This window comes from Myotis myotis, unplaced genomic scaffold, assembly GCF_014108235.1.
Source record: "Myotis myotis isolate mMyoMyo1 unplaced genomic scaffold, mMyoMyo1.p scaffold_m19_p_12, whole genome shotgun sequence".
Classification (NCBI taxonomy): domain Eukaryota; kingdom Metazoa; phylum Chordata; class Mammalia; order Chiroptera; family Vespertilionidae; genus Myotis; species Myotis myotis.
Window position 1 is genome coordinate 27,797,530 of NW_023416316.1, and position 23,945 is coordinate 27,821,474.

The 23,945-nt window shown below is 42.6% G+C and overlaps 1 protein-coding gene across 1 annotated transcript in view; it reads right to left on the bottom strand.

The window, feature by feature from the left end:
• LOC118667350 (phospholipid-transporting ATPase FetA-like) overlaps positions 1-23,945 on the bottom strand; it is an 80,338-nt gene that overhangs the window by 31,178 nt on the left and 25,215 nt on the right. Inside the window, exons 5-12 of the mRNA XM_036330467.1 lie at positions 18,307-18,420; positions 17,375-17,473; positions 15,191-15,252; positions 12,025-12,097; positions 11,632-11,702; positions 10,512-10,594; positions 9,206-9,364; positions 6,798-6,886 (exon numbers count right to left, since the gene is read on the bottom strand). Of these exons, the coding sequence (XP_036186360.1) occupies positions 6,798-6,886; positions 9,206-9,364; positions 10,512-10,594; positions 11,632-11,702; positions 12,025-12,097; positions 15,191-15,252; positions 17,375-17,473; positions 18,307-18,420 (750 nt within the window). The remainder of the gene's footprint in view (positions 1-6,797; positions 6,887-9,205; positions 9,365-10,511; positions 10,595-11,631; positions 11,703-12,024; positions 12,098-15,190; positions 15,253-17,374; positions 17,474-18,306; positions 18,421-23,945) is intronic.

The window sequence follows — 23,945 nt, forward strand, 5'->3', positions numbered from 1 at the left end:
GACCATACAGCCCTTCCTTCTCAATCTTACTCCCACTTCCTCACCCTTCTCTCTCTCAAAAAAAAATTTTTTTTAAAAAAAATTGATTTCAGAGAGGAAGGGAGAGAGAGATAGAAACATCAATGATGAGAGAGCATCACTTATCAGCTGCTTCTTGTATGCCCCCTACTGGGAAGAGAGCTTGAAACCCAGGTATGTGCCCTGACTGGGAACTCAACACTGATCTCCTGGTTCACAGGTTGACACTCAACCACTGAGCCACACTGGCCAGGTTCACCCTTCTCTTCAATGAGTCTTAAGAAAGCAAGGGTATCCTCATGGTGCAGATCAAAACTCAGTGGTGAGTTCTACTGGCTTTGCCTTCCTTTTTGGATAGTCTATGTGGCCAATATGAAATCTGAGACTATATTCCTCTATCTACCACTTTGTTAGGCCTACTTCATCAGCTCCATTGGGAAAAATGGGGAAGGTAAAATGATTAGAACAAATTATTATATTTATAAATATAAATTTATTTATAATTTATTTATTATACATTAGAATAAATAATTTTAAACCCTCCAAAGCAGTTGAGGATTATAAGGTGACCTTAACACCCTTGCTCCATCCCTATTGCCTGGATAACAGAATTACCCATGGTTTCCAGTGATGTGCCCTGTCTCCATTGTTAGACTGAGTTCCCCAGAACCAGATCTTTCTGCTCAGATTAGGCCACTAGAAAGGAAAAGCACCACTACCAGACCAAGCCCCAGGGGGCCGGCTTCCCCATCAGCATGAGGCCCCGCATGGGTGGGACACATTCGGCTCTTCCCTCATTCCTTCAGCTTTTCCTGCTATCCTGAACTTTCTAAACCCTGTCGATGTTCTGAGTTTCTTATTGTGATGGAGTTTATTGGTACTTATCTCTTAGTGTTTCATTTTGCTCCCTTTCTATAGGAAGAAACAAGAATGGCCAGTCAGACCCCAGAAGTACTGATAGCCTCTCACTTAGCAAAAAGTGGTTCCAGCAAAGCCTGAAATTACACTCAGTTTTGTCACTCTTGACAAAGGTGACTAAAGCCATCATTGTCACCGTGGGGCTCCCAGGCTTCACAGGCGGCTGTAAAAAGAAAGAACTCCTTATTTCTTTGGCCTTTCACATCTGTGCTTTTCTTTTTCTTTTCTTTTTTTTTATTTTTGAATAATAAAAAGGCAGTTTTTATTAAAATACATTTCATTTTCAGTCCAGCTGATGTGGCTCAGAATTGAACAACCTATGAACCAGGAGGTCATGGTTTGATTCCCAGTCAGGGCACATGTCCGGGTTGTGGGTTCGATTCCTTGTGTGGGGCATGCAGGAGTCAGCCGATCAATGATTCTCTCTCATCATTGATGTTTCTATCTCTCTCTCCCTCTCTCTTCCTCTCTGAAATCAATAAAAATATATATTATTAAAAATATATTTCATTTTAAAAATGTAATAGAATCTATAGATATTGAGCATATTTTCATTTGGGTGTTAAGGGCCACTGGCAAAGAACACTCCACATCTGTGCTTTTCATTGTGCCTTACCCCACAAGTATATCCTGAATTTCTGGCATCATTCTAATTTCAGCCACTCTGCTTCTTTGCCCCACAAACATGCTCCTCCTTAACAGACTAGGGTGCAGAACGCATTATCACTGTGAGCTGTGGTCATTGGGGAGAGGGAAAGGGGTTAAACCCCAGCTCAGCCGTGGGTTCATCAGAAAGCCGCTTTGCTATAAACATACTTCTGGTGTCTGCCAGATTTCCCCCTAAGAAACATTTCCAAAAATGGGGAAAAGTGTTTAAATCAGGAAGGATTATTGCTTCAGCTTTGAGAAATGTGACTGCATTATATCTAACTACATTTACAATGTCCTGGCAAAAATAGCACATAAACAAAACTGCTAAGCTGATAAGAACCTAGCTAATTCGAGGACATATCATTTTCATTTAATAACCATTCAAAGGTATTTCCTGAGCACTACTTTATGCAAGGCACTCCCAGGAGTATGGAGATGAATATGAGACAATTTCTGCCTTCAAGGCCCATTAACTTGGTAGCTCAGATATTCACTATTTCCAACAATGCAACAAGTAAAAATGAAGTTCCTAGTGTGTGTCAGACATAGTTGTAGGGACTGAGAACACAGTGGCGAAAAAAGAGAGTGTCCTTACTCTCAGAGAGTTTACAATCCTGTGGCGATAGGTGGACAGCAGAAGAGTTAAGAAATGGGAAAATATAATTTAATTAGTGGTAAGTACTGTGAGGAAAATAAAACAGTTTAATAGAGTAGAGAAGATCTTGGTGGGAGGCGGCTACTTTACTTATTTTTAATTTCATTAAAAATTTATTTTTGGACCTCAAACTGGGTACATTCCCGAACAGTAGCAATACAGAGTATTTAAAAACATCTTAATATTTCTTTCTCTTCAACATTCCACCTTTGTTTTGCTTTCAATAAACAAATATACCAGATTAAAGCAACAATACTTAACCCCAAGTTCAATGCTTAGTACTTTTAGTTATCTATTGTGAGCACATAATAAAGTAGAGGCAATCAATTTTTCTTGAGCATGTTATTTCCATTCAGAGCTTAGCAATGACTTTAGCTTCACATTATTCTGTCACAAATGATATAACCAAAAGGCCTAAGTAACTAAAATCATAACACTTTTTTTAAGTTAAGTCAATCATATGTATAAAGTTAATATACAATAACAATTATATTGGTACACATTTGTTTTGCACCCTGCTAGAAATATGCCAAAATAACTGGTTTTATTAAAGAATGAAGCCCTAAGGCAAAAGAAGGAGGAGTCATATCATAAAAAATTATTAGTATCTTTCTGGTACTCCTGATAGATAAATTGGAGGCACCTGGTTTGGCCCGCCATTCAAAAAAGTACTTATCTCACCCAGCCAGCATGGTTCAGTGGTTGAGTGTCGACCTATGAACCAGGAGGTCACGGTTTGATTCCCCGTCGGGGCACATGCGGGGTTGTGGGCTCAATTTCCAGTGTAGGGCAGGTCGGAGGCAGCTGAACAATGATTCTTTCTCATCAGTGATGTTTCTATCTCTCCCTCTCCCCTCCGCTCTCTGAAATCAATAAAAATATATTTAAAAAGATATAAAAATAAAAAAGTATTTACCTCATATATTCTATCTCTTTGTCTTTTTGTTTTATGGTCTAGGATAGTTCTTGGACTCTTTATTTCAGCCTATTTCTTGGCTTTTTAATTTCAGCAATTTTTACTTTTCAAAATTCATTTTTGTTGTTGTTCACTGATTGCTTTTTCCCCCTTATTTTTAGCAAACTATTCTTTTTTTTTTTTTTAATCCTCACCCAAGGACATTTTTCCATTAATTTTTAGAGAGAGAGTGGAAGAGAGAGGGAAAGACAGAGAGAAACATCCATGTGAGAGAAACACATTGATTGGCTGCCTCCTGCACACGTCCCGACCAGGGCCTCGGCTGGGGAGGAGCCTGTATCCAAGGTATGTGCCCTTGACTGGAATTGAACCCAGGACTCTTTGGTCCGCAGGCTGCCACTCTATCCACTGAGCCAAACTGGCTAGGGCTAGCAAACTATTCTTATTTTATTCATGCAATTGCTTCTTCTAAGAATAATAAGAATTGTTTGAAAGTTCTTTTCCACTTCCTGAAATACAATGTGTTTATTCCGAGGTCAGTTATTCTATTTGCTCATCCTCATCCTCCTCCTGTGTTCCCGATTTCTCTCTAGTCCACTTAAAAATATGAGCAAAAGAGGAGTGTGTTGCTTTGGTTGGTTTTGTTTCCTTTGGTTAATTTTGTTTCCCCAACAGGCCACTACCCTGAGTGGGAGGATGGAACCATGAGTGCTGTGAAGGTAGGCAGTATGTATTGTTTGACAGAGTGCACCCTAGGTTACACAAGGAGCTTGCAGGAAAACTTGAGCCCTCAAGTTTAAAATAAAGTGGGTTTTACTCGGAAGTAATGACACCTATCTTAGAAGGTAGCACTTTGTTTGGGACTGGAAGGTAAATACATTTCTTATTGCTATATTTATGTGATAGGCATGACAGGATGGCACAGAGGGCCAATTGTTGCCCATGGGCAGTTAAAAAATTTTTTTTAATTGATTTCAGAGAGGAGGGGAGAAGGAGAGAGAGACAGAAACATCAATGATGAGAGAGAATCATTGACTGGTTCCCTCCTGCATGCCCCATACTGGGGATCAAGACCGAAACCCAGGCATGTGCCCTAACTAGGAATCGAACCGTGACCTCCTGTTCATAGGTCGATGCTCAACTGCTGAGCAGGCCAGCTGGGCTATGGGCAGTGTTAAAATGAACTATCCCGACTAGGAGCCCGCATCCCGTCCTGCTCATTTATATGTTCTTCTCATGTGGTCAATCTGCCGTTAAACAGGACTTGTCATGTGTTTTAATTTTGACTCCTCAAGGAGACAGCAAATATAGCCAAATAGCACTGACCCTGAAAAGTTATGCCTAGGTAGATAGATGTGACTATTAAATAAAATTATGTATGTAAAGTATCTGGCACATATGGATGCCCTCTCCTCCCCGCAAATGTGAACTTAAACACTTGAGGCTTAGTCCTAGGTCTTATACGTCCTTATGATTCTCACCACACCTGGCATGCATTGGCTATATAATAAATCCTCAGTAAATATGACTTGATGAGTCATAGATAGACCTGTCTTCGCCATTATTTTTCTGTGGGATTTTATTTATTATATTTATCTTTACTGTGTCTCAATTTGCATGTTTGTCAAATAGGTAAAACACTTCTTCATGTGCTTACTGTTCATGGATATAGTAAGGCTGTGGTTAGTGAGTAATATGAAAATATTCTAAAAAAGTTAAAATACCTCTACAGGTCCTATGTTCATAGCAGCACAATTCACCATAGCTAAGATCTGGAAACAGCCTAAGTGCCCATCAGTAGATGAATGGATTAGAAAACTGTGGTACATCTACACGATGGAATACTATGCTGCTGTAAAAAAGAAGGAACTCTTACCATTTGCAACAGCATGGATGGAACTGGAGAGCATTATGCTAAGTGAAATAAGCCAGTCAATGAAGGAAAAATACCACATGACCTCACTCATTTATGGATAAAGACCATTATAAACTTATGAACAAAAATAGATACAGAGGCAGAGCTGCCTCGAACAGACTGTCAAACTACAGCAGGAAGGCCGGGGAAGGTTGGGGGGCAGGAGGAGGGTGGGGAAGAGATCAACAGAAGGACTTGTATGCATGCATATAAGCATAACCAATGGACATAAGACACTGGGGGGTAGGGGAGGCCAGGGGATTGTCAAGGGCGGGGAAAAAAAAAAAAGGAGACATATGTAATACTCTTTGTAATACTTTAAGCAATTAAAAAAAAAAAAGACAGGTAAACAAGTAGTTGAACCTTCCTATGCATATGGGAGACATTCTGTTTTGACGACAATCCTAGGCTAAATGACCTTGTTAAATGTCTAATAAATGTTTCTTATATTATCAAAGGCATATTTGCCTACATCGCCTTTCTAATTTCTCAATTGTGATTGTCTTCCTCATTAAGAAACCAGAAAATGTCACTTTGTTTCAACTGCTGAATGCTATGTAAACAGCAATAGAAAGATAGTGAATATGAGTTTTTGGTCTCAAAGCTGAATAAACTTTCCTAATTTTCTAAAACTTATTTACTAAATTCAAAGGATTTAGAAAAAGAAATGTGATATTTCCCATAATAAATAATGGAGGGCAGGTAGTTATATAATTCAGGTATTTATGAGAAATATACAAAAAGAAAAGGCATTTTTGAATTTTCAGTCTAAGCAATAGAGTAAAATTAAAAATGAAAAGTCATATAATGAAGTATAGGCAGCACTAGAACTGCCTGGTTATGCAGAGAATTTCTTCATCAATCTGTCTATATCTGACAAAAATAAAGGTAATCTGTATATGTAGCATGGAAATAAAGTAATTGATTAACTAGTCTTCAATTTAGACTTCTATTATCAAGGCTGATTATTTTCTACTGTCGTGCTTTTCAAATTTAATTTCTTAGCTGCAGAATCCTCTATTTTCTAACCGAAGTCTTAGAGAACAGAGAAATGTGAAGCTGCTCTTTCTGAAGCAGGACCTTCAGAATGAGGAAGCCAGGACAAAATTTAACTGATCACCTCTCTTCCCCCGCAACAGCCATCAGACCAGGGGTGGGGAATGTCCAGCCAGCACGCCGCCTAAGGCCCACAAAATCATTTGGTCTGGTCCTGCCAAGGCATTAGGGGTGAGTTAATTAAATGCCTGACCAAATATAGCAGGCTGATTTTTAAGCTGATAATTTTGTATGGCCCACGAATGATGCTATAAATATCCAAATGGCCCTTGGCAGAAAAAAGTTCCCCACCCCTGCCTTAGATTCATCTAAGAGTTTGAAAATCATCAGTTCAACTAATGGGTTCTATTAGCCACATAAGATTTTATTAAAATGGTCATGAGTAAGACTGGTTATGAGAAAATAAAAACACATCTTAATTTCTAAAACAAGGCCCTTGATCCATCTTAAATAAGTCATGACTATCCTCCACAACAAAGTTACATACTAGAGAATTCCTTATCAATTGGCTCTGTTCTTTTCTACTTCAGACATTAGTGTGTGGGGGTCCCAAATATTGCTTGAGACTTTCAAAGAACTAAATCCCAAGTTGGAAATACCAGCTACTCCCACGGAAGGAAGGGAAGTATGTCTATTCATAAAGAAATACAAAAAAGTCTTTAACTTACCCAGAGCACAAGGACATTCATGAGATGATCTATGTGTGTCCGTTTAAAAGAGGATTTTCCACTGTTCTGCATTAATTTGGTGTCTGGCCCTAATTGAAACAGGGAGACATCAGCTCGTAGAATTACTGAATATACCCAGAGGCTTGAAATTGGGTTGGAATGTGCCTTTATGATCATCTAATCAAACCTCTTTGCAGTGCCAGGGATAAAGCCCTGTAGTAAGGTTCATAGTTGGTACAGTAACTCAAAGAATAGAAAATTTGTATCTAAGAATAACTCCAAGTATTTCTGCAAAGTGCAGCAATGCTGACCCTCTCATTGCAGTGCCTTAGACGTGTGATCTTTCACAGATAGCTGAGTCAGAATAGAAGCCACAGCTTCTCTCTCATTACCACCTGGTTTATGTAACTTAGAAAGGGGATTTTCTGATAAGGAGATTTTTATTTTTAGAAAACCCACCGTTGGACCAAGTTTTATTTAGTTTCTAATTGAGAAAGGGAAAAAGGAAAAGGCAACGTCTTCTGAGGTGGAAGCTGGAGATCTGAGACTTCTTTGGAGCTGAGACAGAAAGTCCATATTTCTTCATGACAGGGCAGATAGCAAGCAGAAGTTAAAAGCTTTTAATGACCACAGGCACTAGAATTAGATATTTCTGACTAGAGAGATATGGTTGCAGAGAAAACATAAGAGGTTTAGAAGAAAGTATAAGTAGCAATTTCTCTGGCCTTTTACCAAGATTATTAGTCTTGTACTTACTAATAATCTTTAGACAAGATTATTAGTCTTGTACTTACTCTAATGAAGGAATTCCATCAATGTTTACATATGAGGGAGCTGAAACTTCCCTGGTATGTGGACAAACTTTTGCAGTACATAAGCTATGCTGTTCTTTCCTCTTAAGCATTCCTTGAAGGTCTTGAACTAATGAGAAGTTGGCTGAGAGACTGAAAGCTACAAGGGACAGTATCTCCCAAGGGTTCGTAGAAAGACTGCCCCGACCCCCCAGGCTTCAAGAGGACTGTGGAGATCACAGTAGAACTTACACCTCATGTAGCAGGAACAGCAATCCAATCTGCCCTGCATACCTTGAGAGGCCCTAGGTGGCATCAGTACTCCTCTGTTCTGAACGTCCCAAAGTCCCCAGAGATTTTTCACTATCATGCAACCAAGAGTCAGAGGGAAGCCTTAACTAGATTTGTGCTGGTTGGCAACTTCACAGCTGTTGCTTTAAGGGAAAAAATATTTTGCTGAAAATGAGCTTTTTATGCATAGCAATATGTGTGGGTAGCTGCTTAAGTACAGTGAAAAAAATAAGCCTACTTTAAATCTTTTGAGTTTGGGACTAGGTAGACTAGAAGCTGCCACTTATAGGTCAAGAATCAATGAAGACAGTTCCACCAAGGCCTCCCTGGACTCTTAAGCTTCTCTCTAGGGCAGTGATGGCGAACCTATGACACACTTGTCAGAGGTGACACGCGAACTCATTTTTTTTGGTTGATTTTTCTTTGTTAAATGGCATTTAAATATATAAAATAAATATCAAAAATATAAGTCTTTGTTTTACTATGGTTGCAAATATAAAAAAATTTCTATATGTGACACGGCACCAGAGTTAAGTTAGGGTTTTTTAAAATGCTGACACGCCAAGCTCAAAAGGTTCGCCATCACTGCTCTAGGGCTTGGATCCCATCATTTTCCACAGAAGTGAGGCATCTAGGATCCCCAGTCTAGGAGTAAATTCTCTAGAAGGGGAGCTCTGAGTTGAGTAGAACTCACTGTGGTAAATTTTCCTTGATGCTACCTTCAGAATGCTATCTTACTATGGTTGTTGTCAGCAATACCCACTGTCACTGAGGGCATATAATAGCACAGAAGGTTCCTCCATTTTCCTGAACCTTATCATAACCCAAGAAAATCCTTCATTAAGTATAAGGGATTATGATCCTAAATGACATCTCAAGAGAGGCCACTGCTAATGATCCACATGTGCCTTTTCTTTGCATGAACCCTTCACATTAGAGTTTACATTCTTCTCCATAATGAGCACTATGTTTATTCTCTCCTCATGGGAGTAATCTGCACGTATACACTCCTCTTTTACAAGTTCCCCTTTCATAGGCCAATTCTATGTGTACTTCTCTATGCATCCCTTCTCTTGTGTCCAGTTATGATTTGGAACACAAAGCCTTCCTCTAACAAAAGCAGAGCTGATATGTGGGCAACTCATTGTTTGGGGAAAAAAGTCTTTTTTTCCCTAAGAAAAAACTTTTCTTTTTAAATCTATCTATCCATCCATCCATCCACCTCCCTTTCTATCTGTCTCAAAGCCATAGTGTTCTGATATATACCTGAGTACTATATCTACACCCAGCAGGCCGGGGTCTAACTGTGGCTCCAGGGATACGTACCAGTATAAATCACTAAGCCATAGCACCAATCTGTATTCCTGATGGTGCATCCTCGGAGCAGCAGCTTATCAAGGTCCAGGAGGTAGTTTTTCCCCTTATAAGTGAGTACTCCTGTGAATCTGCCCAACTTGTTATTGGGAGCATCACACCTCACTTCTCCTGGAAAAAAAAAAAAAGGAGTAAGAGTGCTGGTTCTATAACTAGGATTTTCCTAATAGGATAGAAGGAGGCTTAACATAAAAGAGGAAAGAACACCCCTCTTTCCAAATACATACAATCTTTATCCTATCCTCTCCCCATTTCAGATGCTGCCCATTTCTCACCAGCTCCCTTTAGAAAGGCAGACAATGGTTTCTGGGCATCAGGGAAGAGTAATTCTGTTTGTGACATGGGTTATCCAGAGAGAGTCACAGCTGAGAAAAACCCACATGATAACTTATCACTGTCAGTACTGCTAGATCATATGAGCTCTAAATCTGAATAAAAATATTTTAAACTACTTAACTTAAAGCAAACCTAAAAAAAACAACAAAAAAGCAAACCTAGTATTTTCAAGATGAAAATAATTTAACTTGTTCCTGATTAGTAAAGCAAAAACATGCCTTTTGTAAATATGTAGATAATATTAAAAGGAGAAAGGAGAAATAAAATTCACCAATTGCCTAGAGATAAGTGCTATTAACCTTTTGAAGTACATCCTTCAACTTTTTTTTACACATGTACTCATAAACATATATGTCTCAGAAAACAAGTTTATGCTACATATACTAAGCACAATCTATTGTAATATTTTTCCATTTATGAATATCCTATTCCTACATAATAAAAGGCTAAAATGCAAATTGACCAAACAGCAGAATGACTGGTTGCTATGATGCACACTGACCACCAGGGGGCATACGCTCAACGCAGGAGCTTCCCTCTGGTGGTCAGTGCGCTACCACAGGGGGAGCGCTGCTCAGCCAGAAGCCCAGAAGCCGGGCTCATGGTTGGTGAGTGCAGCAGTGGTGGCGGGAGCCTCTCCTGCCTCCGTGGCAGTGAGACATCCCCCAAGGGCTCCCGGACTGCAAGAGGGTGCAGGCCGGGCTGAGGGATGCCCCGCTCCCCCCCCCCCATCCCCCCACCAGTGCATGAATTTCATGCACTGAGCCTCTAGTGTTACAAATATTTTTCCATGTCAATAAATAGCAACTTGAATATTGTTTATAAAAAGTGATATAGAATTCACTGTATGAATATAAAAACTTTATTTAACTATTCCTATACTGATAAAAATTTGGGCGGGCAAACCTATATGCTAACTTACCATTAAAGGCAGAAAGCTGATTCAAGTCATTTTCCATTTCACTGGTAACCTGGATGGCCTGCTTCACTTTCAGGTTGGTTTCACTAGGTAAAGCACACAGAACCAGCATACAGGACACATACACAACAGCAGTATAGGTCCAGTTTCTCCTACTTCTTCATGGAGTTTTAGAAAATAGATATTGCCAACAGAACTTGGGCTATAGGTTTGAGTTGTAAGTCACTCCTACTATTCTCTCTCAATGACAGTATTGAGGTGGAATGGCTCTACAAGGAAGCTATTTTTAGCACACCCTCTCCCCTCTCTCACTATAACACACCACGATTCTTTTAAACAACCCACAAGATCTTGCTGAATAGATGCTCTAGAGCAGCTGAAGAGACATCACAAAACAATGTGGAGGAGGCACACTGCTTCCTTCAAGAATAAGGGGCATGCCCTGTTAAAACCTGCACACACCTTCACGTAAACAAACTCATCACTTCATAAATATTTATAGAACTCATGAGGGGATCCCAATTAACCATGTGCTGATATAGGAATGCACAGAGACAGAAGCAAAAATAGAAGCCATATTTCAAAAAGCTTGTGGACACCAAGAGGAATAGTTGTGAGAATGCAGATCCATTCAAAACTCTATAGGACAGGCTCTCTGAAGAGGGCCTCTATCATCCTAAGACCTTAGCTTTTGTATGCTAATGAATTTCTACCTTAAATCCTTAATAGAACATGGTGTTTTATCAGTAAATAGTTACCTCCTGCTGGCCCGGAAACTTTGGAACTCCATTCTGAAAATTTAAAGTTCTGTTAACCTCTTACCTGTCACTCAGCATTCTTAAATACAGCCAGACAATGTCTCCAGTTTAGAGATGGAGAATATGAAGTTTATTTGCCCAGATTCTGTACCCAGTGAATGCTCAGTTAATGCTGTCAAGAGCTTAGCCTTAGACTTGAGGTCCCAAGAGTCTGGCCTCCTATCTTCTCTTAGCTGGATATTTCTAGCCTCTTTAGTACTTCCACATGAGAATACAATTCGTTCTTGGCATCATGTTCTCCCTCAGTGAAAAATCACTCTAAGCTGCCTCAATCACTTTAATGGACATTAGGAGGGAACACTTACCCATCCAGTTCTGCTGTTTCTATGTATGTCATACTGTAGGGCTCACTGCTAGAGAGTAATAGTATATCAGCCTGTGGTCAGAAAAGTCAGAGAAAATAAGGAAAGCAGGGAGGAGGACTTTTAACATTCCAATGTGATAAGAGCGGTTACCCTCTTTGTCTAGGACCCATCACTGCTACCATATACCCCTCTTCCAGAACTAGTCTCACATTTTCTGTAGCTATGGTGAGAGGGGACGAGAACAAGCTTCTAATCACAGGAACTGTTGATCTCTGCAGGCAAAGCGAGGAAGATGAAAGTCCCTTAAAGCAGTGGCAGTAGAAGTGCTAAAAGGGTTCCCTTGTACACACTCAAGCCAAAAGAGAAAAAGAAAAAGCCCAAAGAGGCACTCACCGTGACAGGCTGATTATTTTCTAATTTTATTATATCTCCCACTTGGATATTCATCCATTTTTTCTTCTCCATCCTATAAGAAAATAACCCTTGAATACCTGCTCTGAGAATCCTTCCCCCCCAAAGTTCTGCTTTGACAATCAAAGGAAAAAAAAAAAAGCTGAGATGAACTCAAGGCTCAGAGGACGACCAAATCAGTTTGTGATGCATCACTGCTACAATCAAGAATGTGGCCCAATTTTTTCTTCAAATTCCAGGGTTATATTTCTTTAAATCTTATTCAAATCCGACTTTCTTTTAATATTATAGTATAAACATAATCATTATGTTGTTACAAAATCACTATTTATAGATCCTTGAACCTTTTTCCTTTGGTTTCAAGTATCATCTCTATGCAGATAAATTTCAATACGTTTATTTATTTTGTTCCTAATTTTCAAATCAGGGGGCGGGGGGGGGGGGGAATAGTACTAAAGGGTAGTAGCTGTAAGCTTTGGAGAAAAACATGTGAGTGTTTTATTTTGTCTTGAGTCAACATTCATTTTTGCCAGTTCTCTGGCGTTCTGTCTGCCATGATTTTCACCAGTACAACACAGCACTACTGCATTCGGGCTTCCCCTGTAGATAAAAGCTTACATATGTAACCTTTTAAATGTATGTTTTTAAAATAAAAATTTTAAATGTTGTATCATGTGTATTTATATTACATTTGTATTATGTATTGTTATATATGTTTTTAAAACAAAAATTTATATTTTGTTATACTAGGAGCTGTCAAACTATTACTACTTTGTTCCTGGATATTATAACAACCATGTGTCCCAGATTCAGGAGACGGGGAGATATTCCCTCCCTCCCAATTTAAAATATTCAGTCTTATTGTGCCATAAGTACATTTTTAATTTCCAAGCATTTCATTCTACCTTTTGGTTTAGAAAATTTGGTCATATAGGTAGAGAAGACATTGCTTGGACGGCAGAGGAGATCATTCATGTGTGTTCTCTGTTTTATGTGAATGGCACCTCCCGAAGTTCCGTAACACTCGGGTACTTTTCCTAATACAAATACAAGTGCTAGATAAAATAAAGCCAACATTTTTTCAAAAGCAAGGCTATATTTAACACAAAGTGAAGAGCCAGGAAAAAAGACAGGATTGAAATTCAGAACAGAAGTATTTTCTGAAGCTGTTCTTACCCTGAGTGGGGGAGGGGATGGCGAGTCAGTATTAATAATTAGGAACTTGAGTTTTACTTTAGCCCTCTAAAGGGCCAAGAGATTAAGCCTTAGGATCCTTAGAGGCAGAGAGTTGGAACTAACAACCCCTTATAAGCCAAGACTCTGGAAAGGGCAACACCATTAGAAAAAAAGTGGTCTAAAAAAAATCAACTCATTGGCAAGAAAGTTTGTCTATTTTACCCTGGAGGGTTGGGGCCAGGGAGTGGAGGACTCCCCTGAGAATTTGTAATCTCATGAAGTATGGGAACAGGTGATACCCATGAGTTACTTGGCAAAAGCAAACAAAAAAACCCTCGGAGGGATACCCCCTGAACTCAGGCCACTTAGAATGCCCATAAAGTAAGTTCCACTAAGATGTGCTTTAACCAAAACTATTGAGAAATGAAAACAACAGAAATCACAACTTGCAAAACAGACAAACTTTTATAGTAGCCGCTCTGCTCAGACCCATGTGCTCTGAAGAAAGCTACTTCTGGAATATAGACTGTTTCAACAACCAGCCTCACTGCCAATGTTCAATTAATTAGACACTCACGGGGAGACTAAGTCAAGTCAGGGCCCTGCTTGTGAACTCCCACAACACCACTCTCTGACAAATTATTCAATAATCTTACAAAACCCAAGTGCTCAAATTACTTCATTTGATCAGTCACGCCCTAGCCTTGCAAATTTCTAAAACACTCACTTTTGTCTTTTCTTTTTATCTCTATGTTCTTCTAAAATGTTCTTTTGACTCACTACTGCCTTTTTTGGTGGTACTTATGAAAGGCTTCAATAGATCAAAACACTTGAGGAAATAATGCACCTTGAGTAAGGATCAGCAACCACAATAAATAAAAGGATTAGATCTCTAAGAACTTCACACTATAGAATTATCTGATTAAAACTATAGTTACTGTGTGTTCTATAAAGCCTATGTGAAAAAAGACTGGACCTCAATCATGAATTCCTTCAGGGTTGTACTACTTTGCATTGACATTAACCCCATTGCTGTGGTGTTTGGTCATAGCTATCTCAAGTGTTAGGTCAATGTTTATATTTGGTGGGGTGTTGCAAAATTTGAGCAATTCACTTATGGCAGGAATGGAGAGAGGCAGGAATAATTCCTATATAAAGCAACATAAGAATGCCAATACTTTCTGCACACACTGGTCACTTTTCCTCTCATACAATCTCTATTTGTTGAATTCTTCCCCATCTCTTAAAGCCTAGCACAAACATCAGCTCCTCCCAAAAGTCCTCCTTGATTCCTTTAACCAGCTATGATTGCTCATTTTTATTAATTCTTATAATAATTTTTGTACTTCTTATGACAGTTTTCATATTTTGCTTTATATAGGAATTATTCCTGCCTCTCTCCATTCCTGCCATAAGTGAATTGCTCAAATTTTGCAACACCCCACCAAATATAAACATTGATCTAACACTTGAGATAGCTATGACCAAACACCACAGCAGTGGGGTCAATGCCAATACTTTCTTTAGATTGTTAACAAAAAGGTGGTCTGGCCAAAGGCTACAGGAAGAATGGCCAATAAACCATCTTAAAATCCACTAGGGTTCTAAAGACAGATATCTCCATGCTGACCTCTGCACTAATAATAACCACTTGCACATTAACACCATGTCACAATTTATTAATTGCTGTAATATATATTATTTCATTTTGATTGTCATAAACATCCTCTAAGGTAGAGAATATGATCTCTACTTTATAGATAAGAAATGTGAGGTCCAGAGAGGTCTGAAGTCATTTGGTGCGTTCAGGGTATGCTAGACCTAGAAACAAATTCTTCTTATGTCCAATCTGAGGTTCTTTTTACTGTCCCGAACGACCTTTCCAAAGCCCCCAGGACATCAAGTGTTCACAAGGCCAACCCTCCCCCAGAGCCGGTCCTGCCTAAACTAGCTTCGGAGTGGAAGGACTTACCTGCCATTCATCAGGACCAGAACAGAACGGTTGTTGACCTGATTGTCATTCTGGTGCCTTTTCTAAAATTATACAAAGAAAAAAAAGTTCAGGTAATAGAATTGAGCAAATGGCATGTAGAAACTTAGTATTCTGAAATATTATCCAATATAGTTCACCCTCTTTGAAATTTTCCTCGACCCCCCAAAATCATTCCACAATTATCTCATTGACGCTTTCTCTATCCCTCTCCCTTCCTCTTTCTCTAAAAATCAATAAAACAAACAAACAAACAAAAAAACCCAGGCCAAGAGGCTGATTGTCTTTGAGAAACTGAAAAAGGAATTCTGAAAAAGAACCAAGGGAGAAGAAAGAGAGAAAATCTTGGCTTTAAAGATCAAAAGCCAAAGTCCAGGGGATGAGAACAAACAACTTATATCAAAGGCCACAGAGGAGAGAATGCAAAAACATGGGCAGGATGAGAGCCTCATACTTCTTGGTAGGTACAGGGAAAGCTAATTATCCTTAAGCATACTCCCATCCCATCCCCAACCATGGTCCACATTCAGAAGCCTACAGTGGATGAATAAGAACTCCATAAACTTTTTCAACAGCAGCTCTGCTCAGTCATTTATGCAAAGACCAAATAGAAGGGGGACAAATACAGGGTATATCCTGGTGCTAGGACTCACATGAATCCCCTCCTTTCAGCTGAGATTTCTCCCTGGGAAAAGGGTAGGACTGGGAAGGAGGCAGAGAGAATCCTGAATCGGTCAGAATATTTATCCTAAAGAGACTGAGTTCTAAACCAGAAGTAAATTATTCTGAATTGGCAAGTTAAGTGATTTGTTCTTTAAAAAGGGTAGGGTGGTTGTTATCAGCAATATTGAATTTAGTTATAGAAAAATAAAGTACCATTTTTCATTGTGACTTGAGTTACAATTGAAATTTAAACCATGTGCTAATTCTGGGTTTAAAGAGTTACAGAGTTAAAGAGCTAGAGAAACATCCTTCTCTCAAACCTTGCTCTCAATACCTATTCTGGTAAAATCAGAACTCTCTTATGGAAGATGCAAGCAGGTCAACAGCACTGGCTTCCCCAATCCCACTGGTAGGCATGGTACTGGGTCCTCACCCTCACCCTTCTATGCAGGACCTGCTGTGAAGAGGAAGCTATGCAGCACTCGCTGGGAGCCAGTTTCTCCCTCCAAGGACAGGAAGAGTCATAAGGCTTTCTGAAATCAGAGGGTTCCTGGAGGGACATACTTAATAGCATTGAAAGTCAGAAAGGGAGCCCAGCCAGTGTGGCTCAGTGGTTGACCTGGAGGTCACGGTTCAATTCCCAGTCAGGGCACATGCCTGGGTTGCAGGCTCGATTCCCAGTATAGGGTGTACAGGAGGCAGCCGATCAGTGATTCTCTCTCATCATTGATGTTTCTATCTTTCTTTTTCTCTCCCTTCCTCTCTAAAATCAATAAAAATATATTAAAAAAATAATTTGAGCCTTAGCCGGTTTGGCTCAGTGGATAGAGTGTCGGCCTGCAGACCAAAGGGTCCCGGTTTCGATTTGGTCAAGGCCACGTACCCTGGTTGCAGCCTCCTCCCTGGCCCGGGCCCTGGTCGGGACTTGTGCAGGAGACAACCGATAGATGAGGTTCTCTCACATCAATGTTTCTCTGTCTTTCCCTCTCTCTTCCACTCTCCCTAAAAGTGAAGATTAACAACAACAAAAACACACACAAAAAATACACACACAAAAAAGTTTGAAAGTCAGAAAGGGAAATAGGGAGAGTGGGAGAGGAGAAATGAAATGTGCAAAGGGAAGATGAGAACAGGAAAAAGAGGGAGGAGGAGACCGAAGGATGAAGGGAAGATAGATATAAAAACAAGAGAAGAGCGAATGGAGAAAGGATGACAGCAAACCCAGAGAAAGCTAAGGGGGGAGTGAAAGAAGAGGTGAGTTATTAAAAAGGAAATGGAAGGAAGCCTGGAAAAGGGGCTGAGTGGTCATAATAGGAAGACAGAAAATAGCCTTGCATTGCCTCTTTCTGGCCATGCATAGACCACTAATCCTGGGCGTATGAAAATTACATATTCCTCTCTCCATTCAGTGCTTCTTCTTAGCACTCGCTAGTTCTGGGGAGTCCTCCTTGCCCCCCAGCCTGACAAGGTGGTGAGGAACTAAGTCCTGGAAAGCCCCGTTACCAGGTCATCGATGGCATCCTTCGCTGCTGTGATGGACAGCACCACTATCAGAGGTATCACAGTTGTGTACCAGGCCAAGGAGGAGATTTGGGGAATCAACTGTGAGAGGGAAGGGAGAGAAACCTGGGTCAGAAAGCTTAAAGGACAATTTACTTCCCCTTACCACAACACCATTTTCATCTCCATAGGTTCGTAACGAATTCAACTATCCTGGTTGCTTTTCACAGTTTGCAGCCTTCATATAATCCCCAAATATAAGTAAACATTTCCCAAGGACTAAGGAAAAAAGAAGAGACTCTAAGTTGCTACCTATGTGTCCTGAACTCTACCACATTTGTCTTGATGGCTAAGGGCCATTTCTCCTGTGAAAATGAGGGTGCTGGGGGTAGGCGGGTAAGAGTGGACATGGGAAAACCACAGACTCTCCCACACTTCTTCAGCACAAGGAAAATGAGATGATCGGTCCCTCTCTCCTGATTTGGGGCCACCCTGTCCTACTTCCTTGCTCCGTGCTGATAGTCTTATGTTCTAGAGTCTCTAGACCATGCTCCTTCGGCAGCATGCCTGCATTTTAACTTTCTGTCGAGTAGGCTGGGACAAGAAGGAGGAAGAGGGAGGTAGCTGTGGTTGGGGTGAAGAGTCTTTAGCCTCTTATGGTCAGGCTGAACTGTGGCCATGCAGCCATAATGAGGAGCCCCCATTCCTTGGGATCCAGTGACCTTGTTTCCTTCCTCCTGGAGAGGCTTGTTTCATCCTGGCTAATCCTGACCAAAGCTACTTTAGAGGCCTGGCCCGAGATCCCAGCCATCCACTTGCCTGTTACCTAACGAGAGAGGGCATTTCTCAGTTTAGGGATGAGAAGGGCGGATTATACAACCTGACCCCAGAGAGGTTGATAAAATGTTCTGTGGAAAAGGTCCCAAAGGCAATACCTGTAGGATTAGCAAAACGAGAAAATATGCATTGGCGAGTCTCTGGAACTGTTCAAATAGGTTCAAAGGCAAGAAGTTAAAGATATTATATTTTGAGGTCTTGATGGTATTGTTCTGTGAGTAAAAGAAAACAAGCACAATTAGAGAAACAAAAGACCCCCACCTCCCAGGCTTAACAAAAAGGACCAAGGCCATCCTGAAATGGTAAAAAGCCACAATCCCCCTACCAAAGGAAGGAAAGGAGTATTTGTCTTCCCCTCCTGCAATGTTTTCTTTGAGGCCTAGAGTGGTCTAGAGATGCAAAGTTGTTGAGGCTCATCAATATCGGATTTTTTGGGGAGGCAGACGTATTTCTGCACTGGAGAGAATTCTTTGTTTATTGACACTATTGATAATGATAAAATCAACAATGAAAACATACACTTAGTGAATATTTATTACCTGCAAGGCAGTGTTCTAATCATTTTACATGTAGCAACTTATTTAATCCTCAAAACCACCCTATGAGGGAATACTATATGATCACCTTTTGAGGATGAGTAAATTGCTGAAACTAAGGTTTCCTTAGTGTTTTTCTTTTATTTTCTTTATTTGCCAAAGATCGTTTTCTGTCAGGTAGGCTGGGACAAAAAGTTGCAGACTTGGGATCGTGCTGTCCCCTGAGATTCAGTCCACTTGTGTAGCCATCCAAATACATTTTCTTCTTAGAATCATAAATCCCTCCATTTCATTTTACCCTCTGGCCTCTAATGCCCTCCTCACTTCTAAATAGGCAAGTTATTTGTGTTTGCGCCACTCCAGAGTTCTCTAATGAAGGTTTTCTTAGTCTGGAAAACTCATTTTGGTGTGTCTTTACATGCTGGTTTCATTGCTGAAGGATGTCAATGCCAAAAGCAAATTACTGTCTTTCACCCCTAGCCCACTGAAGGTTCCGACATTGGTTGCTGTCAGCGTTAGAAAATCATCTGCCCCTTCATTGTCCTGAGAGATTTTGAATAGTTTTGGCCTACATCTAAGCTGTTGTTTTGCTAAGTAAAAATGGGAACTTGCTACCTCTTCAGTCCCAATCTGAAGATGTTGACAGAACCATCTTACTTTCTATCTTTGAGTCTATAATCATTTGATCTAAGATGTCAGAGCTTGAATCTAAGTGCTCAAGAAAAGCAGAAGAATGAGACCAAGTAATTCCCTACAAAAAGGGCTTCTCCTCCACCTCCTCCATTTATAAAGCCTAAAGAAAAGAATAAACCCACCTACAGGCCTGGAGTACAGATACTACTCAAGTATGAGGAATCTTGCTGGGCTCTGCCTTGGGAAGACATCAGCGTCCTTTTGGAGAACCAAAATCATTCAGTCCTGAGGCTAAACCTTGCCCAGGAAGGCTAGATAGGCTACCCAGCCAAGACTTGCCCAAGGTCTATTTCCCAAGGGAAGAGAAACTGGTCAAATAGCTTAGCATTTAGGAGTCTAGAGATCCAAGCCAAAACTAAGGTTTCCTTAGTGTTTTTCTTTATTTTCTCCATAATTTCTCCAATTAACAATCAATTGAACAATACATTTCTCAAGGCTTGCTCTGTTCACAGCCCTATGTTGGACTATACTAGTAGAAGCTGAAAAACAACTAAACAAGATCTATTCCCAAGAAGCTCAGAAATCTGTCATGCATGGGGTTCTAACTAAATGATCTATAAGGGCCATACTAGTCCTGAGAGTATGTTATTATAACACAGAAATAGTTTTCTTTTATTACTATTACTAGAGGCCCAGTGCACAAAAATTTGTGCACTCGGGGGGGGGGGGGTCCCCTCAGCCCCACCTGTGCCCTCTCGCAGTCTGGGACCCCTCAGGGGATGTCCCCTGCTGGCTTAGGCCCGCTCCCTGGGGGATTGGGCCTAAACTGGCAGTCAGACATCCCTCTGGCAGCCCGGGAGCCCTCAAGGGATGTCCACTTACCAGTGGGGAGCAGGCCTAAGCTGCAGTCAGACATCCTTAGCACTGCTGAGGAGGTGGGAGAGGCTCCCACCACCACCGCTGTACTGGCAGCCGTCAGCCTGGCTTGTGACTGAGCAGAGCTCCCCCTGTGGGAGCGCACTGATCACCAGGGGGGCAGCTCCTGCATTAAGCATCCGCCCCCTGGTGGTCAGTGTGTGTCATAGTGACCAGTCATTCTGCTGTTAGGGTCAATTTGCATATTACCCTTTTATTATATAGGATAGAGGCCTGGTGCATGAGTGGGGGCTGGCTGGTTTGCCCTGAAGGGTGTCCCAGATCAGGGTGGGGGTCCTGCTGGGGTGCCTGGCCAGCCTGGGTGAGGGTCTGAGGGCCGTTTTCAGACTGGCCACACCCCCTTCAGGGTGGAGGTCCCTGCTGGAGTGCCTGGCCAGCCTGGGTGAGGAGCTGAGGGCCGTTTTCAGGCTGGCCACACCTCCTTCAGGGAGGGGGGTTCTATTGGGGTGCCTGGCCAGCCTGGGTGAGGGGCTGATGGCTGTTTTCAGGCTGGCCAAGCCCTCCAGCCACCCAAGCTCTCAGTGGAGGCTGGATGGAAGCAGGTATCTGGGGTTTATTTATCTTCTATAATTGAAACTTTGTTGCCTTGAGTGGAGCCGACAGCTGGCCAGGGCAGGTGAGAAGCTTGGCTTCCTCCATCACTGGGGCAACCAAGTCTCCTGCTTGCTCCAGCTCCGAGGCTGCTGGCTGCCATCTTGGTTGGGTTAATTTGCATATAGTCGCTCTGATTGGCTGGTGGGCGTGGCTTGTGAGTGTAGCAAAGGTATGGTCAATTTGCATGTTTCTCTCTCTCTTTTTTTGCATGTTTCTCTTTTATTAGATAAGATACCTTGGATTTTTGGTGTCTAAGTCCAGATGGCTCTGATACTTGGACCCAAAGACCTTTTCATCTTTTGCCTTACTGAAGCAGCTGGCTGTCACTATTGATTATTCAATTGATTTTTAAAGCTAATTAATGTATTTCATTTGGGTAGCACTGGTTTAGCAAATGAAGACAAAAGCCATGCTGATTCTGTCTCAAGATAGAAGTATCAGTACTTTTTTACTAACTTGGCAACTAGAGTGTTTTGTTCTACTCTTAAATGTCAAGTCAGAAGCAATATCTCAAGAATGTAGAACATCTGCTTAACTCAGAACTTCCTCAGTGTTTAGTTATTTTGGCACATGTGATAAAATTTAAGCATGACAGAGGTGGTGGAATTTGGTTTGGGTTCTTTATTTATTTGGGCAGGGTACTTGATTGATGGCTAAATGGGGCAATAAAGGAGAACAGAAGGCCAAGTACATAATGGGAATCAGTATTTAGGGCCTGGGAAGAGGAAAAGGGGTAGGAATGGAAGAAATTAGAGAAATAGGAGGAAAATGAACACTGGGTAGGGTCAAGGAAATGGAATCAGTCAACTCTGTTTATTTATTCATTAACTATTGGTTGCCTCCTGGACATACCCCAACTGTGGCTGGGGAATGAACCTGAAACCCAGGTATGTGCCTTTGACTGAGAATCAAACCAATGACCCTTCAGTCTGTGGGCCAACATTCTAATCACTGAGCCACAATGGCCAGGGTGATGAAGACATTTTAAATGTTCATCAATAGAAAACTGGTAAAATAAATTAAGGTATCCTATCTAATAATAGACAAACATGGTAATCGACCGTACCTTTGCTACGCCTCCCATTGGCTAATCAGCGTGATATGCAAATTAACCAACAAAGATGGCAGCTAATTTGCATACTGCAGGCAGGGCGGGACAGCACCATCCCGCCTGCCCTGCTGCCATCAGGCCTGCTATCTGCGACCCGGGGCAGCAGGTGTCTGTGTGCGACCCACCCGGGGTGTCCCGTGTGTGACCCGACCCGGGGCATCCCATGTGTGACCCGACCCAGGGCGGCGCCTCAACCCCCGGATCGGCCCTGCCATGAGTGTGACCTGGGGCAGTGCCCCAACCCCTGGATCGGCCCTGCTGTGTGTGCAACCTGGGGAGGCGGGGCAGGCACCGAGGGATCGGGCCTGCCATCTGCCACCCGGGGAGCAGGCCTAAGGCAGCAGGTGGTTATCTCCCAAGGGTTCCCAAACTGTGAAAGGGCACAAGTAGGGCTGAGGGATACCCCCCTCCCCCCTTCCCCTGCCAGTGCACAAATTTTTGTGCACCAGGCCTCTAGTCCTATATAATAAAAGGCTAATATGCAAATTGTCCCCTGTGGAGTTTGACCAGGAGACTGGGAGTTCGATCGCTCGCTATGACATACGCTGACCACTAGGGGGGTGGCACGGAACATGGCAGGCAACCAGCAGCTGAGGCGGGGTGGAGCAAGGAAGGAGGAGGTGGGGAGGCTGGGAGGCAGGGAACCTAATTGCAGGCCAGGCCTAGGGACCCTACCCATGTATGAATTTTGTGCACTGGACCTCTAGTATCAATATAATGGAAAACTATGCTGCTATTAAATGAATTAGGTAGATCTATCTGTATTATTATAGACTAGAGGCCGGGTGCACAAAAATTTGTGCACTTGGGGGGGAGGAGGGGTCCCTCAGCCCGGCCTGTGCCCTTGCAGTCTGGGACCCCTCGGGAGATAATGACCTGCTGGCTTAGGCCTGCTCCTGGGTGGCAGAGGGCAGGCCCAATCCCTAGGTGCAGCCCCTGGTCGGGCTCAGAGCAGGGCCGATTGGGGAGTTGGGGCGCTGCCCCCTGTCATGCACAGAGCAGGGAGGATCAGCAGGTTGCGATGCCACCCTCAGTCACGCTCAGGGTAGGGCCGATTGGGGGGTTGGGGCACCGCCCCCTGTCACACTCAAGGCAGGGTCGATGGGGAGGTTGCGGTACCACCCCCGTCACGCACAGAGCAGGGCCCATCAGGGGGGTTGGGGCTCCATACCCTGTCACACACAGAGTAGGGCCGAAAGGGGAGTTGGGGCACCGCTCCCTGTCACACACAGAGCAGGGCGGATCAGGGGGTTGGGGCGCCGCACCATGTCACACTCAGGACAGGGCCGATGGGGAGGTTATGGCTTTACCCCGTCACACACAGAGCAGGGCCCGTGGCGGGGGGTTGGGGGGGCTGGGGTGCCAAACCCTGTCACACACAGAGCAGGACTGATCAGGGGGTTGGGGCGCCTTCCCCTGTCACCAACAGAGCAGGGCGGATAGGGAGGTTGTGGCCCCGCCCCCTGTCCCCCACAGAGCCGCAGGGTGATCAGGGGGTTTGGGCACTGCCCCCTGTCACGCTGATCCTGGTGCCGGGAGGCCTCGCGGCTCCGCTGATCCTGGTGCTGGGAGGCATATTACCCTTTTACTATATAGGATAGAAGCCTGGTGCACAGGTGGGGGCCGGCTGGTTTGCCCTTAAGGGTGTCCTGGATCAGGGTGGGGGTCCCCACTGAGGTGCCTGGCCAGCCTGGGTGAGGGGATGATGGCTGTTTGCAGCTGGTCACACACCCTTCAGGGAGGGGGTTCCCACTGGGGTGCCTGGCCAGTCTGGGTGAGGGGCTGAGGGCTGTTTTCAGGCTGGCAGGTGACTGAAGCTCCCAACCGCTCCTTTTTTTATTTTTATTTTATTTTATTCTGGGCCAGCTTTAGCTCTGAGGCTTGGCTCCAGCTCTGAGGCTTCTGCTGCTGAAAGCTGGTATCTGGT